The sequence below is a fragment of the Galendromus occidentalis genome, unplaced genomic scaffold (genome assembly GCF_000255335.2).
Source record: "Galendromus occidentalis unplaced genomic scaffold, Mocc_1.1 scf7180000076583, whole genome shotgun sequence".
NCBI classification, from domain to species: domain Eukaryota; kingdom Metazoa; phylum Arthropoda; class Arachnida; order Mesostigmata; family Phytoseiidae; genus Galendromus; species Galendromus occidentalis.
The window spans coordinates 194,937-214,466 of NW_003804572.1; the positions used below are offsets into that span (position 1 = coordinate 194,937).

Here is a 19,530-nt window from a genome sequence, read left to right on the forward strand (position 1 = left end):
TTCAAAAGAGCAGGTGCCCCCACTATCGATTGAACGCCACCGAGCGCGGAATAGTCTTCGTATCCAAATACGGGGAAGCCCAGGGATTCTCCCGTGTCGAACTCACGGACCCACGAAAACAAGGTGATCATGAATCATGAATAAATCACAATGGTTAATCGGAACCGAATTTCGAACGAATCACGTGTGATTTGACTGGCAGACTCCATTCGAGGCGCGTCGATTATCCCAGTCCCCCTTCCCAGAGGCCCTGACGATTACCATTCTCTCGTGACCTTAGAATTTGGGAACAATCGACGTTGAATTTGTTTCCGAAGAATTGACCGACTGTGTTCTCTCCGTGGAATCATCACCAGGGAGAGGGTCGATCTGGTGTGCTGTTCGAGAGCGGCGCCATGTCGTACACGAATTCCTGTTGGATGCCACCGATTGGTCGATCAATTAGGCCAGTCTAGGGCAGTCCTCTGCAGAAAATATTATAGACCCGGCTCAATCGATCTCTCGCATTCTCCTCGAAGTATATCCAGCGTGAGCACGGTTTCCTCCACGACGCAGAGCCCCTGCTGCAACCTTGGCTGCTGCAGATTGGAAATGGGGCTATAATACCAGCGGAGGAATGGAAATAAGCATGTACATATAACCTGTCCGTTGCGTACATCTTGATTCGTGCTGCGTCCAAGAGCCGAGCTCCGTATCACTCGAACACTTCGCATTCTGATAGAAAAAAACTCCGCTCGAAAGAGCTTCGTCTCTCATCGCCTCCTCCATTCGTTGTCTGCGGGATACCCTCAATGCCCTACATGTGATCTACTTCCTTTGAGCTATGTTAGTGCCCATACGATCGATCGATTCGGAAAGAAATCAGTCTCGGCGTCAGCTACGGCAGGTGACCTGGCAAGACCATCGTGGTCGTTCCCTAATCGTCGGCAAGCCTTTCCCCGGATCAAAATGAATCGCTCCCTCCCGAAAAAATCGTCAATGAGGTTCATTCTGATCGTAGTCCTTCCCCTCAAGGTCGTATGCCTTCGTCAATTTCCCAGAATCGCTACAGGAGTCGGAATAATTCTACGCGGCGCGGAACTGATCTTTTGTGTCCGGCTGGTAACTCATACGCGGTACCCTTACACCCTCCCGAGAGTCATCCGTCAGCATTTGGCAATCTGTCTGGATTTCATTCGGAAAGTGGTTATTCTTCCTGAGATAGGTGTCAGCTCGATTTTCAATCGTCGCGAGGGACGAGCATCGTCTGATCCTTCGATCTCTTCGAAGGCCGAGTTCGGTGTGTCTCGGATCGAATCAGAGCTGAGAGCTCCTACTTGAACCAGCAGGTCGCGATCGAATCAGCCATATCCGGGAGCATCAAACCGAACTGAAGACCCGGGGAGTGAAGGGTCTTTGCTTCTCGGGAGATGCTTCCATCACTTCTTGACTGGATCGAATGAAGACATCGAATCCAATGTCTCTAGTTCCCCGTCACGTCGGTGAGAGACCTACCGTGTAGAGCGGGAGGAAAATCTCTTCGTGCTACTCTTGAGATGTCCCCTGGGAAACTTTTCACCGCTCAAGTCTTCTCGATCCTCCAAGCTGTGGTGAGCGTCGCCGGTGGATACCCCGACGATTTTAGCACAATCAGATTGGTGGATGTAGCGGAGTACTATGCACTGCGACGCAACGTTCCACCTCCTGCTCTCCTGATCGTCGTCATCGACGGTGTGCTCCGCTGGCAGAGTTTGAAGTTCAACGCTTGCCTTCTTGTACTGACTTCCGAGACTTTCGATGCGATATCAGGCGTATGGACGCATCCCCTGTTTCTCGACGTCCTGGCCACTTCTATGAAAGCCATCGTCGTATCAGGCGATGCCCCTCCTCGGATCGCTGGTGGCTACCAGTATGCTATTCCAGATCCTTTCCAAAACTTCCGACATAATTGCTTGCTACACATCGTCTTCTGGAAGAAGCACCGGAAAACGAGACCCTTTTTTGTCAACACATATTTCTGGGATCCTGAGCCCACTGGCGTTTTCAAAAGCGTCCAGAACTTCGAACACGTCATCTTCAGGATCAGGAATGCACGGCTGGATTCCCCCACGCCAGCGCCTGAGAAATGCTCGATGACAAGAATCGGTCCACTGAAAAAACGGAAAATCATGTACTTACATGCTTACCTTCGTGCAACGATCTCGTGCAATTCCACAACGATCGTGGCGAGTTTCACTTTGGCACGAGACCGCTACGAAGGTTTCGACGACTTCATGTCAAATCGGTACTCTGTGTATGAAGGAGATGTCTTGGAATGCTTCTCCTACATCCGACCGCGAGTGACCGGCGTTTCGACTCTGATTGACCCATTGGATCGGAACTTTTGCGCGCTTTTCCTTTTCACCGTGCTGCTCCTGCTGAGAATTTTCTCCTGGCTCGGGATCGACACTTTCTCGAGCGCATTCGTAAGAACCGTGTTGAGTATGGTAGCGGTGATCGAAACTCGAGCCCGAGTCCGACGATACTCTCATTTGCTAATTGCTTTGTCCGTTGTGATTCTGATTTTCTTCGTTGGACACGCTTACTCAAACTTCGTAATGGCCTCGTTCCTCGATCGGCAGCAACACGAGGTCTGTAGGAAGCTCTTCGATTGTCGACTCAACTTGGAATGCTCTGTCAGGGAGGAGCTCCGTGCTAAACTCCTAAAGGAGCCCTGCTTATGCAATCTGAGATATCCTCAGCGATTTCTGGCCGGGAAAACCTTGAAGCGGGAAATCTTCAGAGGTGTAGAAGCGCTGAGAAATCAGTCAGTTCAGAGGTTTTTCCATTTGCAAAGAGAGTGGAAGGAAACGAAGCTCAAGAGTACAACGGGACAGCTAATGTTGGTCTTGGCTCGCGTCAGCCCAATGGTTGATCGACTCTTTCGATATGGACTCGCATCGCTCGCTCGTGTAGAGGAAACACGAAGAGATATCGAGGAATACGGAAATATCACCATGTTCCTTTTTGGCAGTTCCTACCGAAGGACCATCGAAGAATTATGGGACGAATTCATCGGTTTCGATCCCGCGAGCCAGCTTTTCGATATGCAGAGTTTTTGGAAGTTGCGATCGCTCTTTGGCTGTTGTGTCATTCTTGTATCATCGGCGATCACCCTCGAGCTCTCCCGAATCGTGATCGCGAGTACCGTCTCTTCCGTGCGGGAAAGGCTTCTCCCGATGGCGTCGATCGGCCGTGTTGTACAATGGCCTCGATGGAGGCCGAATAAGAAGATTCACGCCCGACGAGGCATTCGAGAAAGATCAGATAGTCCGTTTATCCAAAACGGATTACTAATATTTCACCGTGGACGGCCCCAGCGTGGGAAGGAGCGCGCTGATCTGATGACGCTGATTGAAGGGTCCGAGAGAGGCAGATTACTTTATAAGCGAGTACGCAGTGACGCTCCCGGAGCTAATGAGGTGTGAGATCGGAATTGTGTTCCAGCGAGAGAAGACCATGACAGACCGCGGTTGCGAGTCGGCGGATTCACGCAGCTTCGCTCCCTCCGTGGGGTCCCATACCGTAGCTTCTGTTAAGTCTAAAGAGTTCGGGATAATTCCTGGGCTCGCTCTTCAGAAGACGATTCCATCGCGACCTCCCACGGGATCAGCCTGGTGTCCTCACAGCCTCAAGAATGATGTCAGTCGTGTTCACGTTCGCCGTAGCGGCACTGCTCCCGACAAAGAATTCAGGCTGCGACCGGAACCGAAAGCTTCAAGGATTTCAATCGTCACGGAAACGCCAAAGGAGTCTCGCTCGCCTGCGGACGAGAAATGTTCAATGCAAGATATCGTTCCGGGGTGAAGTCGGCAGACATTCGCGACCGCTATTCAGCGGCTCGGTGGTGACTCCGACCTTCTCCGCTCGAGCTTCGTGATGTGCTCGTTCCTCGATCGGATTGCTCTGTGAGGGGAGACCTTGTTCATCTGCTTGTTAGTGGTTAATGGTTTCTAGATTGTGATCTAGATTGAGGATCGTGAATTAGGCGTGCATCGGACACTCTAAGCACAGAGATCACTCCCTCGCCGGAGAACCCTTGAGAAGGGAAATTAACGGACGTGAAAGATCCATGCTCTGCAGCCGTGCTCTTTTCCCTCGATTGAGCTGTACAGATCGAAGCGTTCATCGTCTAAAAATCCACGAGGCGCTCTCGAAACGATCACAGGAACAGATAGGGGACACCATGGAATAATAGGAAATCTCGCCGGATGGCTGTGTATACCAACGTTACGCATTCGCCCTCTCTCCGTGCAAGCCCTGAACACAATAGACGCCGCTGCATCTGACACACCCTTTGTGCGTCGCGTCATTCGCGGGAGGGGTTGTTTCCTAGGTCGTCGAAGAACAAGCTTTTTCAATCGTGAAAATCACAGATAATTGAGCGGCGTCAATAAGAATTGAGTCGACTGTTGATTGAAATCATTCGAATGGAATTTGCCTTCGATTTGGTCAGCCGCGCGCTCAGGCCTGGTACAGCACCACAGAAGAGATCCGCCCTCGGGGAATAGCCGAATCGCAACACAGATGCTTTCCCAATATCCCTGGCTCCGGACTTTGACCTCGTCAAGTTACTGCGGAAAACCCACTCAGAGAAACTGTGAGGAGAGACTTCCCAAAGTATGAATCAAACCGCGATTGCGGCTTCATGACCATCTCGAAAATGTTGCCGTCCCAACCCACTTTTGTATTCGCGGCGCTCTCCGATATCCACTCCGTGACTCAGACAAGGATCGAAAACTTTGAAGTTATCAACGCGTCCGGTACAATTGAGAATGCAGAGACCTTAGCTGTGCGACACAATGTACAGTTGCCATGCCTCTTGATCGTTGCCGTTGACGGCCTGCTCCGACGGCAAAATCTCAGAACCGAAGCGTGTTTCCTCGTTAAGACTTCTGAGGAGTTCTCAGGATTCTCAGGCATATGGACGGAAGCTCTCTTTCTCGATGTGCTGGCCGCGTCCATGAAAGTCATAGTCGTATCTGCTCCTGACATTCATCCTCAGCCGAAAGGTCATTATGACACCTCCATCCCAGACCCGTTCCGGAACTTCCGACCTAATTGCCTGCTGCACATCGTAAACGGGAGGATCAGGAAGAGAACAAGACCGTACTTCGGCAGCACGCTTTGTGGAGCGCGGAGCATTCCCGCCACTCGGGATGCTTCCAAACGACCGATCACGTCATCTTCAGGATCGAGCGTGGTTCCAAGGATTCTTGCTTGCCGGAAGAAGAGAGGTGTCCGATGACAAAACTCGTCCCGCGGAAGGTTGTGCGGGAGCTCCTGCAACTGGATGCCCTGCTACTCACCACGATATCGTGCAATGCAACGACGATCGAGGCGAATTTCTTGATGACAGGCGACCCCTCAGAAGGTCTCGATGATCTTGTGTCGAATCGTTATTCTGTGTCTCGACTAGATTTTTTCGAATGTGTCTCCTTGATTCGTCCACGAGATCCCGACGTTTCGGCCCTGATCGAGCCGTTTGAGCGACGCCGACGTTTCTGCGTGCTCCTCCTCCTCACTACCCTTCTCCTCGTAAGAATGAAGGCTTGGCTGGGGTCGACACTTTCTCGGGCGCGTTTGCCAGGGCGGTTGAGGGTATGATATCGGTGATTGAATTGCGCGCCCGGGTTCGTCGATATTCTCATCTAGTGGTCGCAAATTCGGTCTTGACTCTGGCCTTCTTCGTGGCACACATTTACTCGAACTTGTCATGTCCTCGTTCCTCGAACGGCAGATGCCCGGGGCTTCCGAGGAGCTTTTCGACTGTCGACTCCGCTTGGTTCGCGCAGATCCGAAAGAACTTCGTCTTCAACTCGTACGGGAGAACTGTATGTCCAATCTGAGTCCCGAGATGCAGCATCTCTTGAGGAAACCTTTGAGGCGGAGACTATACGCGGTCGGAGGAAGCTCGATATACAGTCTCAGGCAACAGAATCATTTCCATCTCCGGATTTATTGGGAAGACGACGGCTGAGGGAGTCCACAGGACAGCTGTTGTTGGTGCTGGTGCGCGTAAGCACAATGGTCGATCGTCTTCTCCAGAGTGGATTCGCGTCGATTGCTCGATTTCGACCGTCGAGGCGAGATGTCGAGAAACTCAGGGAGCTATCCCGGCTCTTCCGTGGAATGAGCGAAGAAAAACCAAGGCAACGATGGAATAACTTTATCTCGGACTTCACGCTCGAAGATTTCGACATTCAGAGTTTCCACAAGATGTCTCCTCTCTTCAGTGTTTGTGTGCTTCTTGTTTTTTCGACCATTTTCATCGAAAAAGTCACTCAACTTCTCATCCAATTTTCTAAGAGCATGCCTCTCGCTCTCACGACGGAAGAATTTCTCGTTGGCCTCGAACGGTCTCGTCGCACTCGGGCGCCGGTTGAAAATCCGAAGGGTGATCCCCTCCGTGCGAATGGGGCGGTGGAGATTCTGATAAGCGGTCGAGCGCGAGCATCTTGCATCGAGCCAAGCCGGATACAGCTCTCGCGATTCCCAGCGAGAGATCCAACGATGCGATTCCGATCTCGGCAATTCCCTTGGATCGTGGGGCGGCACTTGCCGGGCTGGGGAAGCGGTGGGATGTGTCAATCGTAGGTACGTCGAATTCCCTGAGCTTCAGTCCGCTTGACGTGGGGTATCCTGGGAGCCCCTCGTTCTCGAATCGGAAAAATTGCAACTCCCGGTCGGTCTTTCTCTCAAGTATGCTCTTCAATGCAATTCTTGACCTCCAACGACGGAATGAGAAGCCGATCCGCTCGGGCCATAGGTGCGAACACCCGAGAATGAATGAGCGGGGTCGTAGCCTTAATGCTGCTCGATTCCAGCATAGAAGGTTCCGATATTGTAGACCGACTCCTCAGTCCTGACCCCTCCTGAACTTGAGATCCCTGCAAGACCGCCCTCCATAACACACTATTCTCATAAACACCATCCGTAAGCTACCTCATGAGTCAAGGATCGTTGAGGCCGGCGAGACAGACGAGGAGGGGGCTTCGACGAATAAATATGACGAGCGCATTCCAGCACAGCAGCATCGCGCTCAACTTTTATTTAACCGTATAAAAATGTGACAAGTGGAATATACTGACAGTGCGAATCGCAGGTATGGCTCGAGTAATTATTATCGGGAAAGTAAAAGCCTCTCGTTCGCATGCGTTCTCAGTAATTTCGACGGGGCGCAGAGCTGCCGATTCTCACAAGATTTCGAAGGCGGTCGCTGGATAACCGAGGTACAAGGTTCAGCTATATATGGACATGAGTGGCGACGAACTTTGGTGCGTATGGGGGAAACCTCAGAAACTAAGGTGTACATATAATATGTACTCTTCAAGCTACATCCTCTTGTTCACTTCGGGGAAACGGATTGAGGGCTCGGCTTGCTTCGCATGCTAATCGTATTCCGTCGGTACCTTCGAGTTCGAGACACCCCGCGGTCACGTCTCATGTTTGTCCACTTCATCCTTCATTATTAAATGACTGAACTCATCGAACACGCTCAAAACGCATACTTGCGGTCGCTGGGGCTCCACGTATCGGCTTAACAACCATTGACTCGGAACACTCCTTGGCTCCTCGCGCCACATATTCCGGCGGAAAAGTTCGGTGATGGGGAAAAAACAGCACAAAAGCTGTGGAGCCATAGCTGAAGGAAGCTATTTGGGAGTTTTCGATTGAGCATTCATGTCCCGCTTTGGCAGAAGTATTGACTACGCTTACAATTGTGAGTTATCATTTCGTGCTATCTGAAATGTGCGAAACTACTGTCCACCATCGGACCCTCGATGATGATGTGAGAGGTTCGCCGACCGCATCCCCAGCCCGCTCAATCCGATTTTAAATTCACAGAGGAGCGGCCTACCTCATTGAGGTATTTCAGCCGAGCAGCCTCCGAACGTCCCACGGAAATTCCAGGCCTACGATCGGGTGACGAGACGATTCATGCTTCGAAGGTCTATCGGAGCCCATACGATGTCGGTCTTGGCAGCTGTGGTGAGCAGTTGGAACCGGATGCGGTATACGTCAACTATTTGTCAGTGATCGACAGTTGGAGAATCCGAGCGAGAATCTCTTCATCCTCCTGGTGTTTTCGTTTCTCCTCTTCACACAGTTCCCTGCTCAACTTAATGGCGAGATTCAATTCTTCGTCGTCTCCGCTGCTGTTGCCGCTTTCGCCGCCTCCGATTGACCTGAGGAAATGAATAAGAATCATAGTTCGTTCTGTGAAGCACGAACTCCCACGCAGAGTCCGGTTTGACATTCGGGAGAGCTCACGCGACCCTGGATTTGGACGTTACCGGATCGCAGCTCACCTGACCGATGCGGCATCGCCGTTCAGTCTGCCGGGGCCAACATGACGGCCGTTGAGTGCACTCGCAGGTTGATTGGGGTGCGGGAACGAGCTGGATCGACCTACTGGGGGATTCATCCTGCTGACAGCATTGAGCTTATTGGCCGAATTCCCACTCGCGTCGCATCTTACTTTCCCCCCATTGGCTTCCTCAACTGCTTCGAAATCCGCCTCGGCTGAATTCAGTGCCTCCCACACAGTGACCTGAAAAGTCGATGATCTCTTGGTCAAATCGAGACCATCCCCAGGAAGTTTGGACGCGGGGAAATCCTCGCACTCGGAGAGGCCTACGATCGGTGAGCAGCGGGAGCCATACCTTATCCTCGTGCGGATTCGCGTCAACCAGCGACTGTTCGATGGCGTATTGGAGTAATTCGTCTTCGTCTTCTTCTGCGTAGAAAGAGCCGCGTCCCCCGCGGGCGCCACCGATCGTGAAACCGCGGTTTCCTAAAGGGAGGATAACATTTTTTCTTATAGAGTTTCAAAGTAGGTATTCCGAAACCCGGGTTGGGAGAAAAGATACTCCGGCCTTGGAGGACAACTCGTGCACGCAGGGATCCCTCTCACTGACTGAGCAAGGCGGCATCTAGTCGAGATGCGACCGAAGTAAGACTCCGATGGTCGAACATTTGGGAGCGTATCGCGAAAAGCGTCAGAGCTTCGGAGCAAGGTCATGCGTGCATGCCAGGACTACCGAATTAGCACGTCGAAGCTTGGCCTGTAGGTTTCGAGCAGAAGTTCTCCATTGCGCTGATGCGGTCTTTGGTCTAGCACACGTGATCCATCAATAATAATAATTGATGATGCACCTACCTAACCTCATACCATTCTCAGATTTCACTTCTGCCTCCGAAAGCGCTTCAGGAGAGAATATCAGTGTTAGTCAGGGAGCTTCTTCCGCACCGATGATAATAAACGATTCGCTCTCCTCTGCCGCCACATGCTTTATACGGTCAACGGCTACCTACGCCTCTGGGGACGTATGCAAATATTTTTGTACATCCAGAGACGCCCTATTGGCTCGTCGAGAGCAGCTCAAGCCGTGGATCCAGAGCGATTCGGCTGCGGAAAACCGCATTCCTCCATCGTTTGCATCGCCGTAAAGGATTCGCCTCCATCATTTACGACAATGACTAGCTGCGGATCATCTCAATGGCCTCGAGAAACTACCACACGGGAATTTTTTCATTCAGATCAAATTTTGCTCCCGGATTCTGTCGCTACATCGGTACCGGCTCGGTCAGAGGAAGGCCCGCGATGAGCCTATCGCGGAGCCGATTTCCAACGAAGAGTGGCCGCGAAAATAATGAAGTCCAGTTTACTACGCATATATGAGCGTTGGAAAGAGTCCACTCGGGAAACAAACTCAGCTCGGTACTTTTTCAGATAATCGGGTCATGCTGGTGTTCGAGAACTTATTGATTCTATTAATGCATCCAAGAAAGGAAACCGATGCGCCAAAGGGACTACGCGGAATTATCCTCCGACTAAATCTCCTCCCTGGATCAATAAGGAACTTTCCGAAAGAATAGATATCGCGCAAGATGTTGAAGCGTCGTAAGGAAGCGAAGCAGAAAATTATCGCAACAGCAGCGGCAGCAGCAGGAGGAACGAGCCGAAGAGCCCGTCTGATCTGAAGTGACCATCATTGACATGAGATCCCCTTATTCCTTTCCAAACGATCGAATGATTGAATGAACGAAGACGAAGAGATTCGCTGCGTGAGGAAAAATTAAAGCTCGGCAAATTCTGACAGAAGTCTCTTGCGAATTGTCATCTTCAAAGAGAGGATTCTCACATTGAGTATGGAGTATTTTCGAAGTTTCTCCTCGGTTCTTTCTTGACGACTCGCATCTCTTCCCTGTCTCCGTTCTTCTAGGGGTACGCGTGGGGATTGCGGAGACCGTCTGTGCGAGCGTCTCGGCAAGGCCGGACTCCCCCTTAGTATCATCAGACTTGTCGTGTGCGGGAAGAACAGGAGCCGTCGCTCGCCTTCGCGGATATTATACCGTATTATCGTTCTACATCATCAGTAAGCTTTTCTTCGAACAACAGAGATAGCGCAACAAACAAAGCATCCAAAAGTCAGTTTTCCAGTCGACGGCATAGACCCATCTGGCGAAAATCGTCGCCAGCTCGCTGGCAATGTATTCTCGTAGGATGATAAGAAAATAGGAATTCTGAAATGTACGGGGCCAGAGCCCCGGAATCGAGGCCAAAAATTTCAAAGGAGCCGTAGTGTCTACTCAATCGACTAAGTGCTATTCACGAGCTTCTGGCCGAACAAGGTCTCCGTGAGCGATCGGTTCGGCCAACGAATCAGTGAGAGGATTCGAGAATAAGATACGAGGCGGACACTCCCTCATTTCAGAAAAAGAAAAAAGAAAGCGATGTCTTCTGTCAGAATCCTCGAGTTGGGCAGGTTTTGCCACGCCAATCGAATCAACTAAGGCTTCTTCGGAAAGAGATCGAGGGAGCTCAGCTTTTGGGTCCGGGATCGAGCACTGGCCGGCGGCGACAAACGGAGGGCGAGACAGACGAACGAAAATCATCGTAGAGAGAGCGACATGGTGACCGTACTCACCACTGCGTCGATATCCTTGGGGAATTTCGAAGACCTGAGGGTCAATCACGCACTGCAGACGATCATCGATGCTCCGAGTTTCCACCCCGGGTATTGGCGTATCGCAGCCATTCAAATTACCTGCATCGTAGATCGAGCTAAGCAAATAGAGCGATCATGTTCATGGATCTGACGCGCCGTCATCTCGAGAGAAGCTACAAAGCCATCGAAGGTCCTCCCAGAGTGAAGACTCACCGAAAGTGACTTGCGCATTGAGGACATGGAACAATGGGATCTCTATTTTCACGGGGAAACCCGTCGGCAGTTGTAGGGTTATGAAACTCCTCAGCTTCGCGAAATGGGAACTGTTGAGCGACATGAGGTCCACAATGGGCATGACCTGCAATAATTCAAAGGCCATGAGACCTCGACGAATCTCTGTGAATGCGATTCGCGCATAGAACGGCAGGACGGTCTTTCATGGAGGATCCTTCCTCGGACGACCCTCATCTCCCCGAAGACCTCGGTTAGAATTCTAACGAAAATTATTTCGTCGTTTGTCTACCTGTTCGGCGAGGGATAACGGATAGTCGTCGCAGAGCCAGAGAGTTGCTCTGAACCTTTGGATGCGGTTAGCACTTTCCCGTGGTCTCCCAATATCACGATCATCTAACGAAACGTTCTCGTCGAAATATTCTTCTGCTTTCAAATGACAAGGGTTTGTCCGCCACTCGACGAAATCCTGTGTTGGAGAAAAAAATTTAAAACTCTGTCGGACTGCTCAAATCTCATTAGGGTATGTCGCTCAGAATAGGAGGAGGCTGGTGCTCCGCGACGTGAGGCGCAAGCATCGGGGCTGCCTAACCTCTTCTTGTTTCCCTTTGGCAACGATCTTCTCTTCCGTGAGAGTTCCCAGAAGAGACTGCAGAGGCGATTGACTATTTTTGTGGCGCTTTCTATCGGCCTCGCTTAAATGCTCAACTCGGTTCTTCGTGACGAACTCGACATTACTCGCCGTATACACCTGGATAGGGACGGGACGCCTAATTTTAGCTTGGATCGTGTCGGCTGAACCGGGGAACCAGCCAGGGACGTGCGAGCTCAGACAGCTCCTCTTGTTCACAACCAACTAACCTTGGCAGTATAACCGTTCACAGTCTCTGTACGATCGGTTTTCCAGAGCATTCCCGAGCGCATCCTCTCGAAGTGAATTTTTTCCGTATCAACATATGTGCAAACAACAGGCGAACTCAGGCGTGCGGCGATATTTTCAGGATCGGGTCGAAGGGACATGACGACCTTTGTTGGATCAGCCTCCGACGAAACCTAAATGGAGGAGGGATCTTTTGGTGAATATCGTTCTCAAGCGGAATTCTCCACTTTTTTGAGTCGGGTGAAGCGCTCACCTGCATAACTTCAGCGCTGACTTGCTGAAGGTCGTGGTTGACCTCAAAAAAAGTTGCTTGTTTCTCTGCAGTATGAAAGGGCCCCAATGAGTCGATTGTTCGGGAGGAGCCCTCTCGACAACCCCAGGTGTCATTTCTCCCGGGGTCGCCCGCTCCCGGAGCGGCTTATCGATTATTATAGCAAACCGAGCAATGATGTTTCGAGAGCGATTCATGATAATACAACTCAAAGATTGCGTTCCCGGTCTCACCTTCGCCGCAGAAAATGTAACTCCTCTTCCCGCGCTGCCAGCTCGAATGCTCGAATCCGAGAAGGGTCGTGTCAATTCTAACATTTGCCCCTTTTTTGTATATCCGGTATGTGTCGCTCGGACAGGCTCGGGAGAGGAGAGGAACCCACGAAGTGAATTCCCATCTGTGGAAGCGCCGCAGATTCCGTATGGACACACTGTGATTGCTCGGTTCTCTTTAGGAGCTCATCTGCTTCCAAGTGCGTTGCTCCTTCCCGCGAACAGAGGATTCTCTGGATATACTCTCTAGATACATGATAATTCAAGGCTCACTTCATCTCTACGTAGAAGTCCTGGGTGTGTCTGATTTGCCGCAATAAATCGGGAATGGCAGCCACTGACGAATGATATTTTTGGAGATCCCTCGCGTGAAGAATCAATGACAGCAGCTCTGGATCTCCGTTCGCCACAGCTTCGTGAGTCGCCGTGTAACCTTCCTGAAGAATTCACGGTTTGAGTCTTTCGCTCTTCTTCTCCTGAATAACTCGGCTCAACCCTGAGCTACGATGTAATCGACTCGAGCCCACGAGGAATCATTGGAAATGAAGCGAACGAGAAACCCCCTTCGGAAATTGGCCGCGAATCGACATCAGATACCTTGTTTTCGATGTTCGCACTGGCACCGTATTCCAGCAAGACTTTGACGCACTCCGTGTGACCTAGGGTTATAGCCAGCATGAGCGGAGAGCGACCCCGCGGATCTCGAACCTCGATATCCATCTGGAAGTATCAAGCAAACCAATTCCATACCAATCTCTGAGAATTGTGGCAGATTGCCCGTGGTCTACTTAAGGTATCCCCCGAGCGACGCAGGGGTATGACACAGATCACTCGTCGCTATTCGTATCAATATTCCAGTCGATTCGAACGGCCGTCGCTTCTCGGACAGTGATAAACCCAGAGAAGTAGACGCGGAATATTGTCCTTTCGCGCAGCTGTGCGGAAAACCGGGCAAAGAAATTCGAGTGACCGATCCGTGTGGCTCGAGGGTAGAACCCTTGAGAGTAGTTTTTATCCGATTCGGAGAACCGAACTGTGCCCGCATGTCGCTTCTAGAGATCAAAACAAATCAGTTGTGCGGGCACCTTGTCGATAGATCACGATCTGAGTGAGCCGACCGAGTCTTGACGAGAGATCGCCAGAGATAGCAGGTTTTCATCGGAAAACATTCTTGCGTAGTATCGGGGCGCCTGACGCCAAGCTCGAGCTCCTTGCTGGAGGAGCCGCAGCAGCGAGATCAATGTTGCCGACGAAGTGGACCTCTCCGCGCGATATGAATCCGGAAATGATTCGAAGGAGTCTGATTCCGGAACCCCTGCTGTTCGCGACCTCGGCGAGAGCACCGTATGAAAATTTTCCAGCCAATCCAGGTGGCGAACCTCGATGCGATAATCTAACAGGTTTCCTGCATGAAGGCTTATTGAACCCCTTCGCAATCGTCGTTCCATGAAACATATCGGAAAGTATTTCGGACTGACTCCGGCTTGAATCGATCCGGATTCGGGCGGATACGAAAGCTTCATACCATCACTCTGGATGGTTCGACAGAATCGGAGATCGAACTCGGTACCTGTGACATGTCTCGGCGACACACGTTCTCAGAAAAAGGCGCCGCCTGATGACCAAGCGCACTCACCCTTTCGGACTTTAATCGAACGGCCAATTCTTTATGTTCATTGTTCCAGACCATCCAATGGAGTGGATATTTACTCCGAATTTCAGCCGTCGCCGACTCTGCGTCCGGAACTCCACCTTCGGCCATGGCTGATGCCGGACCTGTGAGTTCTTGTCTCCCCGTACTCCGTTCCACGGCTGGCTGCAAGGCCACTGCTGCCGACGCCTGGTTTTTGTGCTACGAATAACTGAACTTGCAACTTGCACTCATCCGTCGCGGTCCGTGGGCCGAGCACCCGCACCAATCATTATAACTCTTCTTGTACTGAGCAAGAGTCCCGAACTATTGTCATGGTGTTAGCAGGCGGCGAAAGACAGCTGGAGTGAAAGAGAGGCGGTGGCGTACACACACTCGCTACGGACACACACAGACAAGGGACACGCAGACCGAGCGGAGAGCAAGGGCTGCCGCCGGCTCATTGCACGGACGTCTATGGGATGCAGGGACTGATGCTAAGAACGAAAAGGAGGAGAAGAAAACACTCACGGGTCGACACGATAGCGGAATCCTGCGTCTAACTAGGATCTCAAGCATATGGGAAAGAGAGCTGGAGAGCAGGTATCGCCGGCTCTACGATTCTCGGCTAGCGGGCAGTCAGGCACGGTGAAAACGTTTCAGAGAGTCGAACCTGTTGCAGACTTCCGGAGTTGCTCGGGTATTCAATCGATCGATGATTCCACTGGGCACGGAGCGCAACGAGCACCGGAAAACCTATTGGCGGTTTTGTCCTCTTCAGTTTCTGAGAACCCCAGGAAATCGGAAGCACACGAGAAAAAACACGAGAACAGATGCGTGTTAATTTATTCAATGGAATCAGCGATCGAAGCTCGATGACTTAAGACCAAATCGACTCCGCGGCTTCGGGACCGAGAGCCATCCGTGGGACGGCCTCCAGCTTGTAACCTATGTAATCTTGGCGGTCGAAATCGGGGAACCTCCTTGTTGGGAGGGATTCCTCCTCAAAGACTCAGTCTGATCTGTTTCTGAAGCTTTCGGTCAGTCCCCTGATTCCTCCAGGGAGGGACCACCGGATCATATGCGCAAGCACGCTTTCCCTATCTCCGAATTAATTTCATAGTTAGGATAGGAGGAGTCCCTCGCGGAGAAGATAACACGACTTAATCGCGACGTACGTATCCCGAAACACTCCGATTCGTCGGGGCTGGTTTTTCGCCGTTCGCTTCAGCAATATTAGGAGCAGTTCAGTCTATTTCCCCTTGAGCTTGTCTCGGACTTGTTGCATCTGATCTCCAAACCAACATTATCGGAGCAGCGGCGGCGGCGGCAGCGGCAGCATCCTCACCATCGGGACTCGCGAGCAACAACAAGAAGAGAGGGCGCGTCGTCGTACAAGAGAGCCGAACGATAACAAGAGAAGAGCAAACTGTTTCACATCTCGCAGAAGAGTCTCATAGTGTTCAGAGAGGCGAGATGAGCTCAGTCGTGAGTTCCCACAAGTGAGATTCGGTTTTCGCGGCGCAGTTCACGATTCGTCCCGCAGAGGAACACCTGTCAACTCCGTTTCGGGAACTCGGTAAGGTGCTGCTCGTAGAGGAAGGAGCTGGAGCATACGCAAAGTCCTCCGAAATTTCCGCGAGCGAGCGCATATTGATTCCCCATCGCAGCTCCGCTGGTTGCTCCTGCTGAGCATTGATTCCATTCTCCCAGAGGCAGCTTCCTCTGGCTGACTGACTTCTGAGCGGAGAGAGCTTCGAAAGGGAATCGGCCTCCTAGCAGCAGTCCCTGTATTCCTCCGGCAACTCCATGGCTCCGTCATTCCTGATTCTTCTGTTCGTGCTTTGCGTGAGGTAAGATCGAGAGCACGAATTTTTTGGGTGAATGTCCAACCGGACCGAGTGGATGTGACCTCGGGCTCAGGCCTCTCCGCTAGATGAGCTCAATGGACTCTCGTCCAGGTATCTCGTTTTTAAGTGAAGCCTCTCTGTTTTTTCAGGGACACCTCCGCAGACGGAGAATCTTGCCGAGCATACGAAAACAGAACAGCTCAGATCGGACGGACAAGAGGTCTCAAAGCAGCTACCGTCACCGAAGAAGTCCTGGTTCTCGAATTGCGCGATTGCAGACTCGATCTACCCCTGATGGGATTCCCTCCCCATGCGGACTACGTCATCTTGACGAATGTAACTTTTGGTACCGACATCTCGTGGCCAGATGTTCTACCCTCGGAAATCGCCAAAGAGTGAGTAGCGCTGGAGCCCCTTTGCTCCAGGGAGCGCGAGCTGATTGTATGATTGAGATTCACGCAAGCCGTAGAGGATAACCTACTGCGGGGAATCGACAAACGGAGGATGCTAAACGGGGAATCATTCTAGGTTGAGGATTGAGGACTCGAAATTTGAAGACGAAAGAATTCTCCGAAAACTGTTCGTCAATAATATCGGAGTCCTCTCGATCTTGAGGAGGTGAGCGTCGACTGCGAGTGATTTCTTCGGAAACTGTTTTGAATGATTATCCGGTAAAGAATTCCAATCAAGTCGAAAAACTCGTCTGACCAGAAACTATATTGCAGTGGACTCAGCGTCTTACCCGTGTTCAATGCGACCAGCGAATGTCTCACGAGAAAGGCGAACTTCAGCGGCAATTCAATTGGCACAGTCACCGAAGAGGCGTTCAACGTCTTGTACGCTCGCTGTAAATTCCTTGAGGATTTGGACCTCACGCGAAACTCTATTCGTGAGTTTATCATCCCCAAGGCTCGAGGTTCCCGAGACAGATCTTGCCTTTAGTATCTCGGAAAGCTGAGGCGGTAAATTTCCATTCGTTATTCCAGGAAAGTTCCCCAAGTTCGCTGCTCAGAACGTGTCCAAGTGTAAGCTCCATCTCGAAAACAACCCCCTGTCGTGCACGGATAACGATCATCTGACTTTGAATCAGCGGACCAGAGACATGTTGATCAGGTATGAAAAAGTTCCGAAAGTGATATCAAGTCCCCCGTCTGCCTTGAGTCCAATGATTCCAAGCATCTGTTGAAGAGGGCTCATCATGAGTTCGGATCGAGCTCGGAGGGAATAAATGCTTCATTTTCGTAACAGGACACCGCATTGCGAGAAGGATGGGAAGCTCGTTCAGTTCTGGTTCCACGATAGCCCGGTGAGCGACCCCATTCAGTCGATTTTTTCAGTGGACTCGCTCCCTATTGGTCCCTTTCTCACGTCCCATCTTGCGGCCCTTGTTGATCAGCAACAGAGTTCATTTATGATGGCCCATCTCGGTTTCAGATATGCGCCAGGTGCAGCTGTTACATTCACTCAGACATTTATGTGAACTGTTCCGGTAGAGGACTAGACAGCTTGCCCGCGGGTCTGCCCCGAGAAACCACTCACCTGGATGTCAGCGGTTCGTATAAGTCCTGAAATGCGCACGAATTCATAGAGCATTGTCGAAGAAAATCCGGTTGGGAGCACGAAAATAAAAAGTGGTCGTGTCACTGCAGTCAATCAACTGACCTCCCTGCGGATACCGGAAGAGTCGCACTGGAGAGAATATAATGCGATCAAACATCTGAACGCCTCCCACAATCCAATCACCAGCATCGATGATTATTCTCCTCACATTTGCAACCTCATGATGCTCGATGTGTCGTCCGCCAGGTGAGAGCCTCCCACGAACGATAGTATGGGGAAGGCACGATTGATCTCTTATCCGCAGTTGACCCCGGTGTTGAAGTTCAATCCTCCTCAAAAGTCCCCGAATAATCAATCTACCGTTGGATCTCGAGCTGAACTCCTTTAATTTTTAGCTTGACGGCTCTGCCTCAGTCATTGGTCGACGAGCTGCTGAACACCTCCCGATGTGTGCCCCTGCTCTCCGTGGGCAGACTCCTCTTGGGTCACAACCCGTGGAGATGCGACTGCGATTTGCTCCCTTTCAAGCGGTTCCTCGGTGAACGAGCCAGGGTACGTGAGAGATACGACAGCAGATTTGAATGATGGAATGTCGATTCCGAATTCAATTTGGTTCAGTATAATTTCTTCCCGCAGGAAATCGTGGATTTCTTCACGGTACAGTGCGACAAGAGAGGAGAAGAGGTATATACGGTCCAGGAGGAGACTCTATGCCCTCCACCCTTCTACGAACTCAATCCTTGGGACGTTGCCATCGTCACGATGACCATTCTCATCACTTTGATGATCTACAAGACAATCAGGGACTACTACATACAGAAGCATACTGGAAAACTCCCCAAATTCTTCAAAGTGCGCTTGCATGCGATCAAGTCTCGAGATTTCCGCGACAAGAATTAAGACTTGCCGTGTACAAACCCTCCACGAGGTTTTCGCGTTGCAGAGGATATGATAACCCTCAAAGCGAGTTATCGACGGATTTCTAGCCCGCAGGGAAGACTGGGTGCATAATCATTCCGCCATGAGTCCGATCGTCGACTCCTCGAAGAAAGAGTCCAGATTGAATCGGGTGGAATGTCGCCAACGACTCTAGTCTGATCGTACCTCCTGGAGGATCATTATCATTGTTTGTCGTCACTCTGGATGTTGTCGGTGGTTCTTGCGTGTTATTCGTGAGCGAGCGTTGCTCACAGAGGCACATTTTGTATCGCGCCGTATAAGTTTGCCAGAGAATTCCCGTCATCTTATGCGCGATCATCGCGGCGGAGACCCAGGAGTTGCTCCATGCGTTTCGCTTCATTCTGGGTTACCTCATCCATGTTCGATCGTAGCCTGAAGTGTCGGTTCTCGGGGATGTCACTCGTGTAGGAAATCCCCGATGGCGATCGGCGTCGCTTTGTTACGCATCTTATAAAGTCGCAGCCTTGACGTACCCGCCCCGGATCTCGTAGGTGTTGTCTCAACCCTCCCTCTATATACAAAGAATATAGTAATATAATATCTAGCTCAGTAAGTTATCCCTCGGATCGATTCGCGAGTTTTTTCATCGATACTTCCTTTCATCGACATGCTCTCGACATATCGTCATCTCCCTTGAAACAATTCCTATAGTTTTCCCCTGAGCTTCCTGTTATGCGCGGCTCCTCCTGTAAAATGATTGTATACTGGTGCGAAGAGCGGCAATCGTGATCAAAGGCGTCAGGGCGAGGAGGGGGTGTTACTAAATATCTGGAAGGTGTTGTGCTATCAAAATGACTAAGTGTTGGAAATAAACTTAGAAATTCGGATCCTTATTTCGACTTGGGTACCCCGTTCAATACCTCACTTGAAAAAAACTGTTTTTGGACTTTTTCTCATTCCCTT

At 51.1% G+C, this 19,530-nt stretch overlaps 2 protein-coding genes across 2 annotated transcripts; one reads left to right on the forward strand and one right to left on the reverse strand.

The window, feature by feature from the left end:
• Positions 1 to 7,656: 7,656 nt before the first annotated feature.
• On the reverse strand, positions 7,657 to 14,344 carry LOC100900156 (ankyrin repeat domain-containing protein 13D). The gene is made up of 13 exons (XM_029113364.1): positions 14,264 to 14,344; positions 13,225 to 13,347; positions 12,901 to 13,064; positions 12,589 to 12,752; positions 12,338 to 12,402; positions 12,066 to 12,257; positions 11,797 to 11,955; positions 11,497 to 11,673; positions 11,187 to 11,331; positions 10,944 to 11,072; positions 8,685 to 8,815; positions 8,331 to 8,572; positions 7,657 to 8,207 (listed from the first exon to the last, which is right to left on the reverse strand). The coding sequence occupies exons 1-13, from the start codon at positions 14,315 to 14,317 to the stop codon at positions 8,045 to 8,047; spliced, it is 1,908 nt and encodes a 635-aa protein (XP_028969197.1). The 5' UTR covers positions 14,318 to 14,344; the 3' UTR covers positions 7,657 to 8,044.
• Positions 14,345 to 15,653: 1,309 nt separating this feature from the next.
• Positions 15,654 to 18,637, forward strand: LOC100900296 (carboxypeptidase N subunit 2). Its single transcript, XM_003739736.3, has 11 exons — positions 15,654 to 15,836; positions 15,971 to 16,110; positions 16,257 to 16,502; positions 16,636 to 16,725; positions 16,833 to 16,996; positions 17,094 to 17,220; positions 17,356 to 17,413; positions 17,542 to 17,659; positions 17,757 to 17,913; positions 18,063 to 18,219; positions 18,304 to 18,637. Exons 2-11 carry the CDS (start codon positions 16,067 to 16,069, stop codon positions 18,565 to 18,567), a joined length of 1,425 nt encoding a protein of 474 aa, XP_003739784.1. The 5' UTR covers positions 15,654 to 15,836; positions 15,971 to 16,066; the 3' UTR covers positions 18,568 to 18,637.
• The last annotated feature ends 893 nt before the right edge of the window (positions 18,638 to 19,530 follow it).

Coding starts and splice junctions, on each gene's coding strand:
- LOC100900296 (XM_003739736.3), top strand. CDS start 16,067: ATGGCTCCGTCATTCCTGATTCTTCTGTTCGTGCTTTGCGTGAG. Junction 16,726..16,832: donor GTCCTCTCGATCTTGAGGAG/GTGAGCGTCGAC, acceptor ACTATATTGCAG/TGGACTCAGCGTCTTACCCG. Junction 17,414..17,541: donor TCTGGTTCCACGATAGCCCG/GTGAGCGACCCC, acceptor TCTCGGTTTCAG/ATATGCGCCAGGTGCAGCTG.
- LOC100900156 (XM_029113364.1), bottom strand. CDS start 14,317: ATGGTCTGGAACAATGAACATAAAGAATTGGCCGTTCGATTAAAGTCC. Junction 8,573..8,684: donor CGAATCCGCACGAGGATAAG/GTATGGCTCCCG, acceptor TCGACTTTTCAG/GTCACTGTGTGGGAGGCACT. Junction 8,208..8,330: donor GGCGATGCCGCATCGGTCAG/GTGAGCTGCGAT, acceptor TCATTTCCTCAG/GTCAATCGGAGGCGGCGAAA.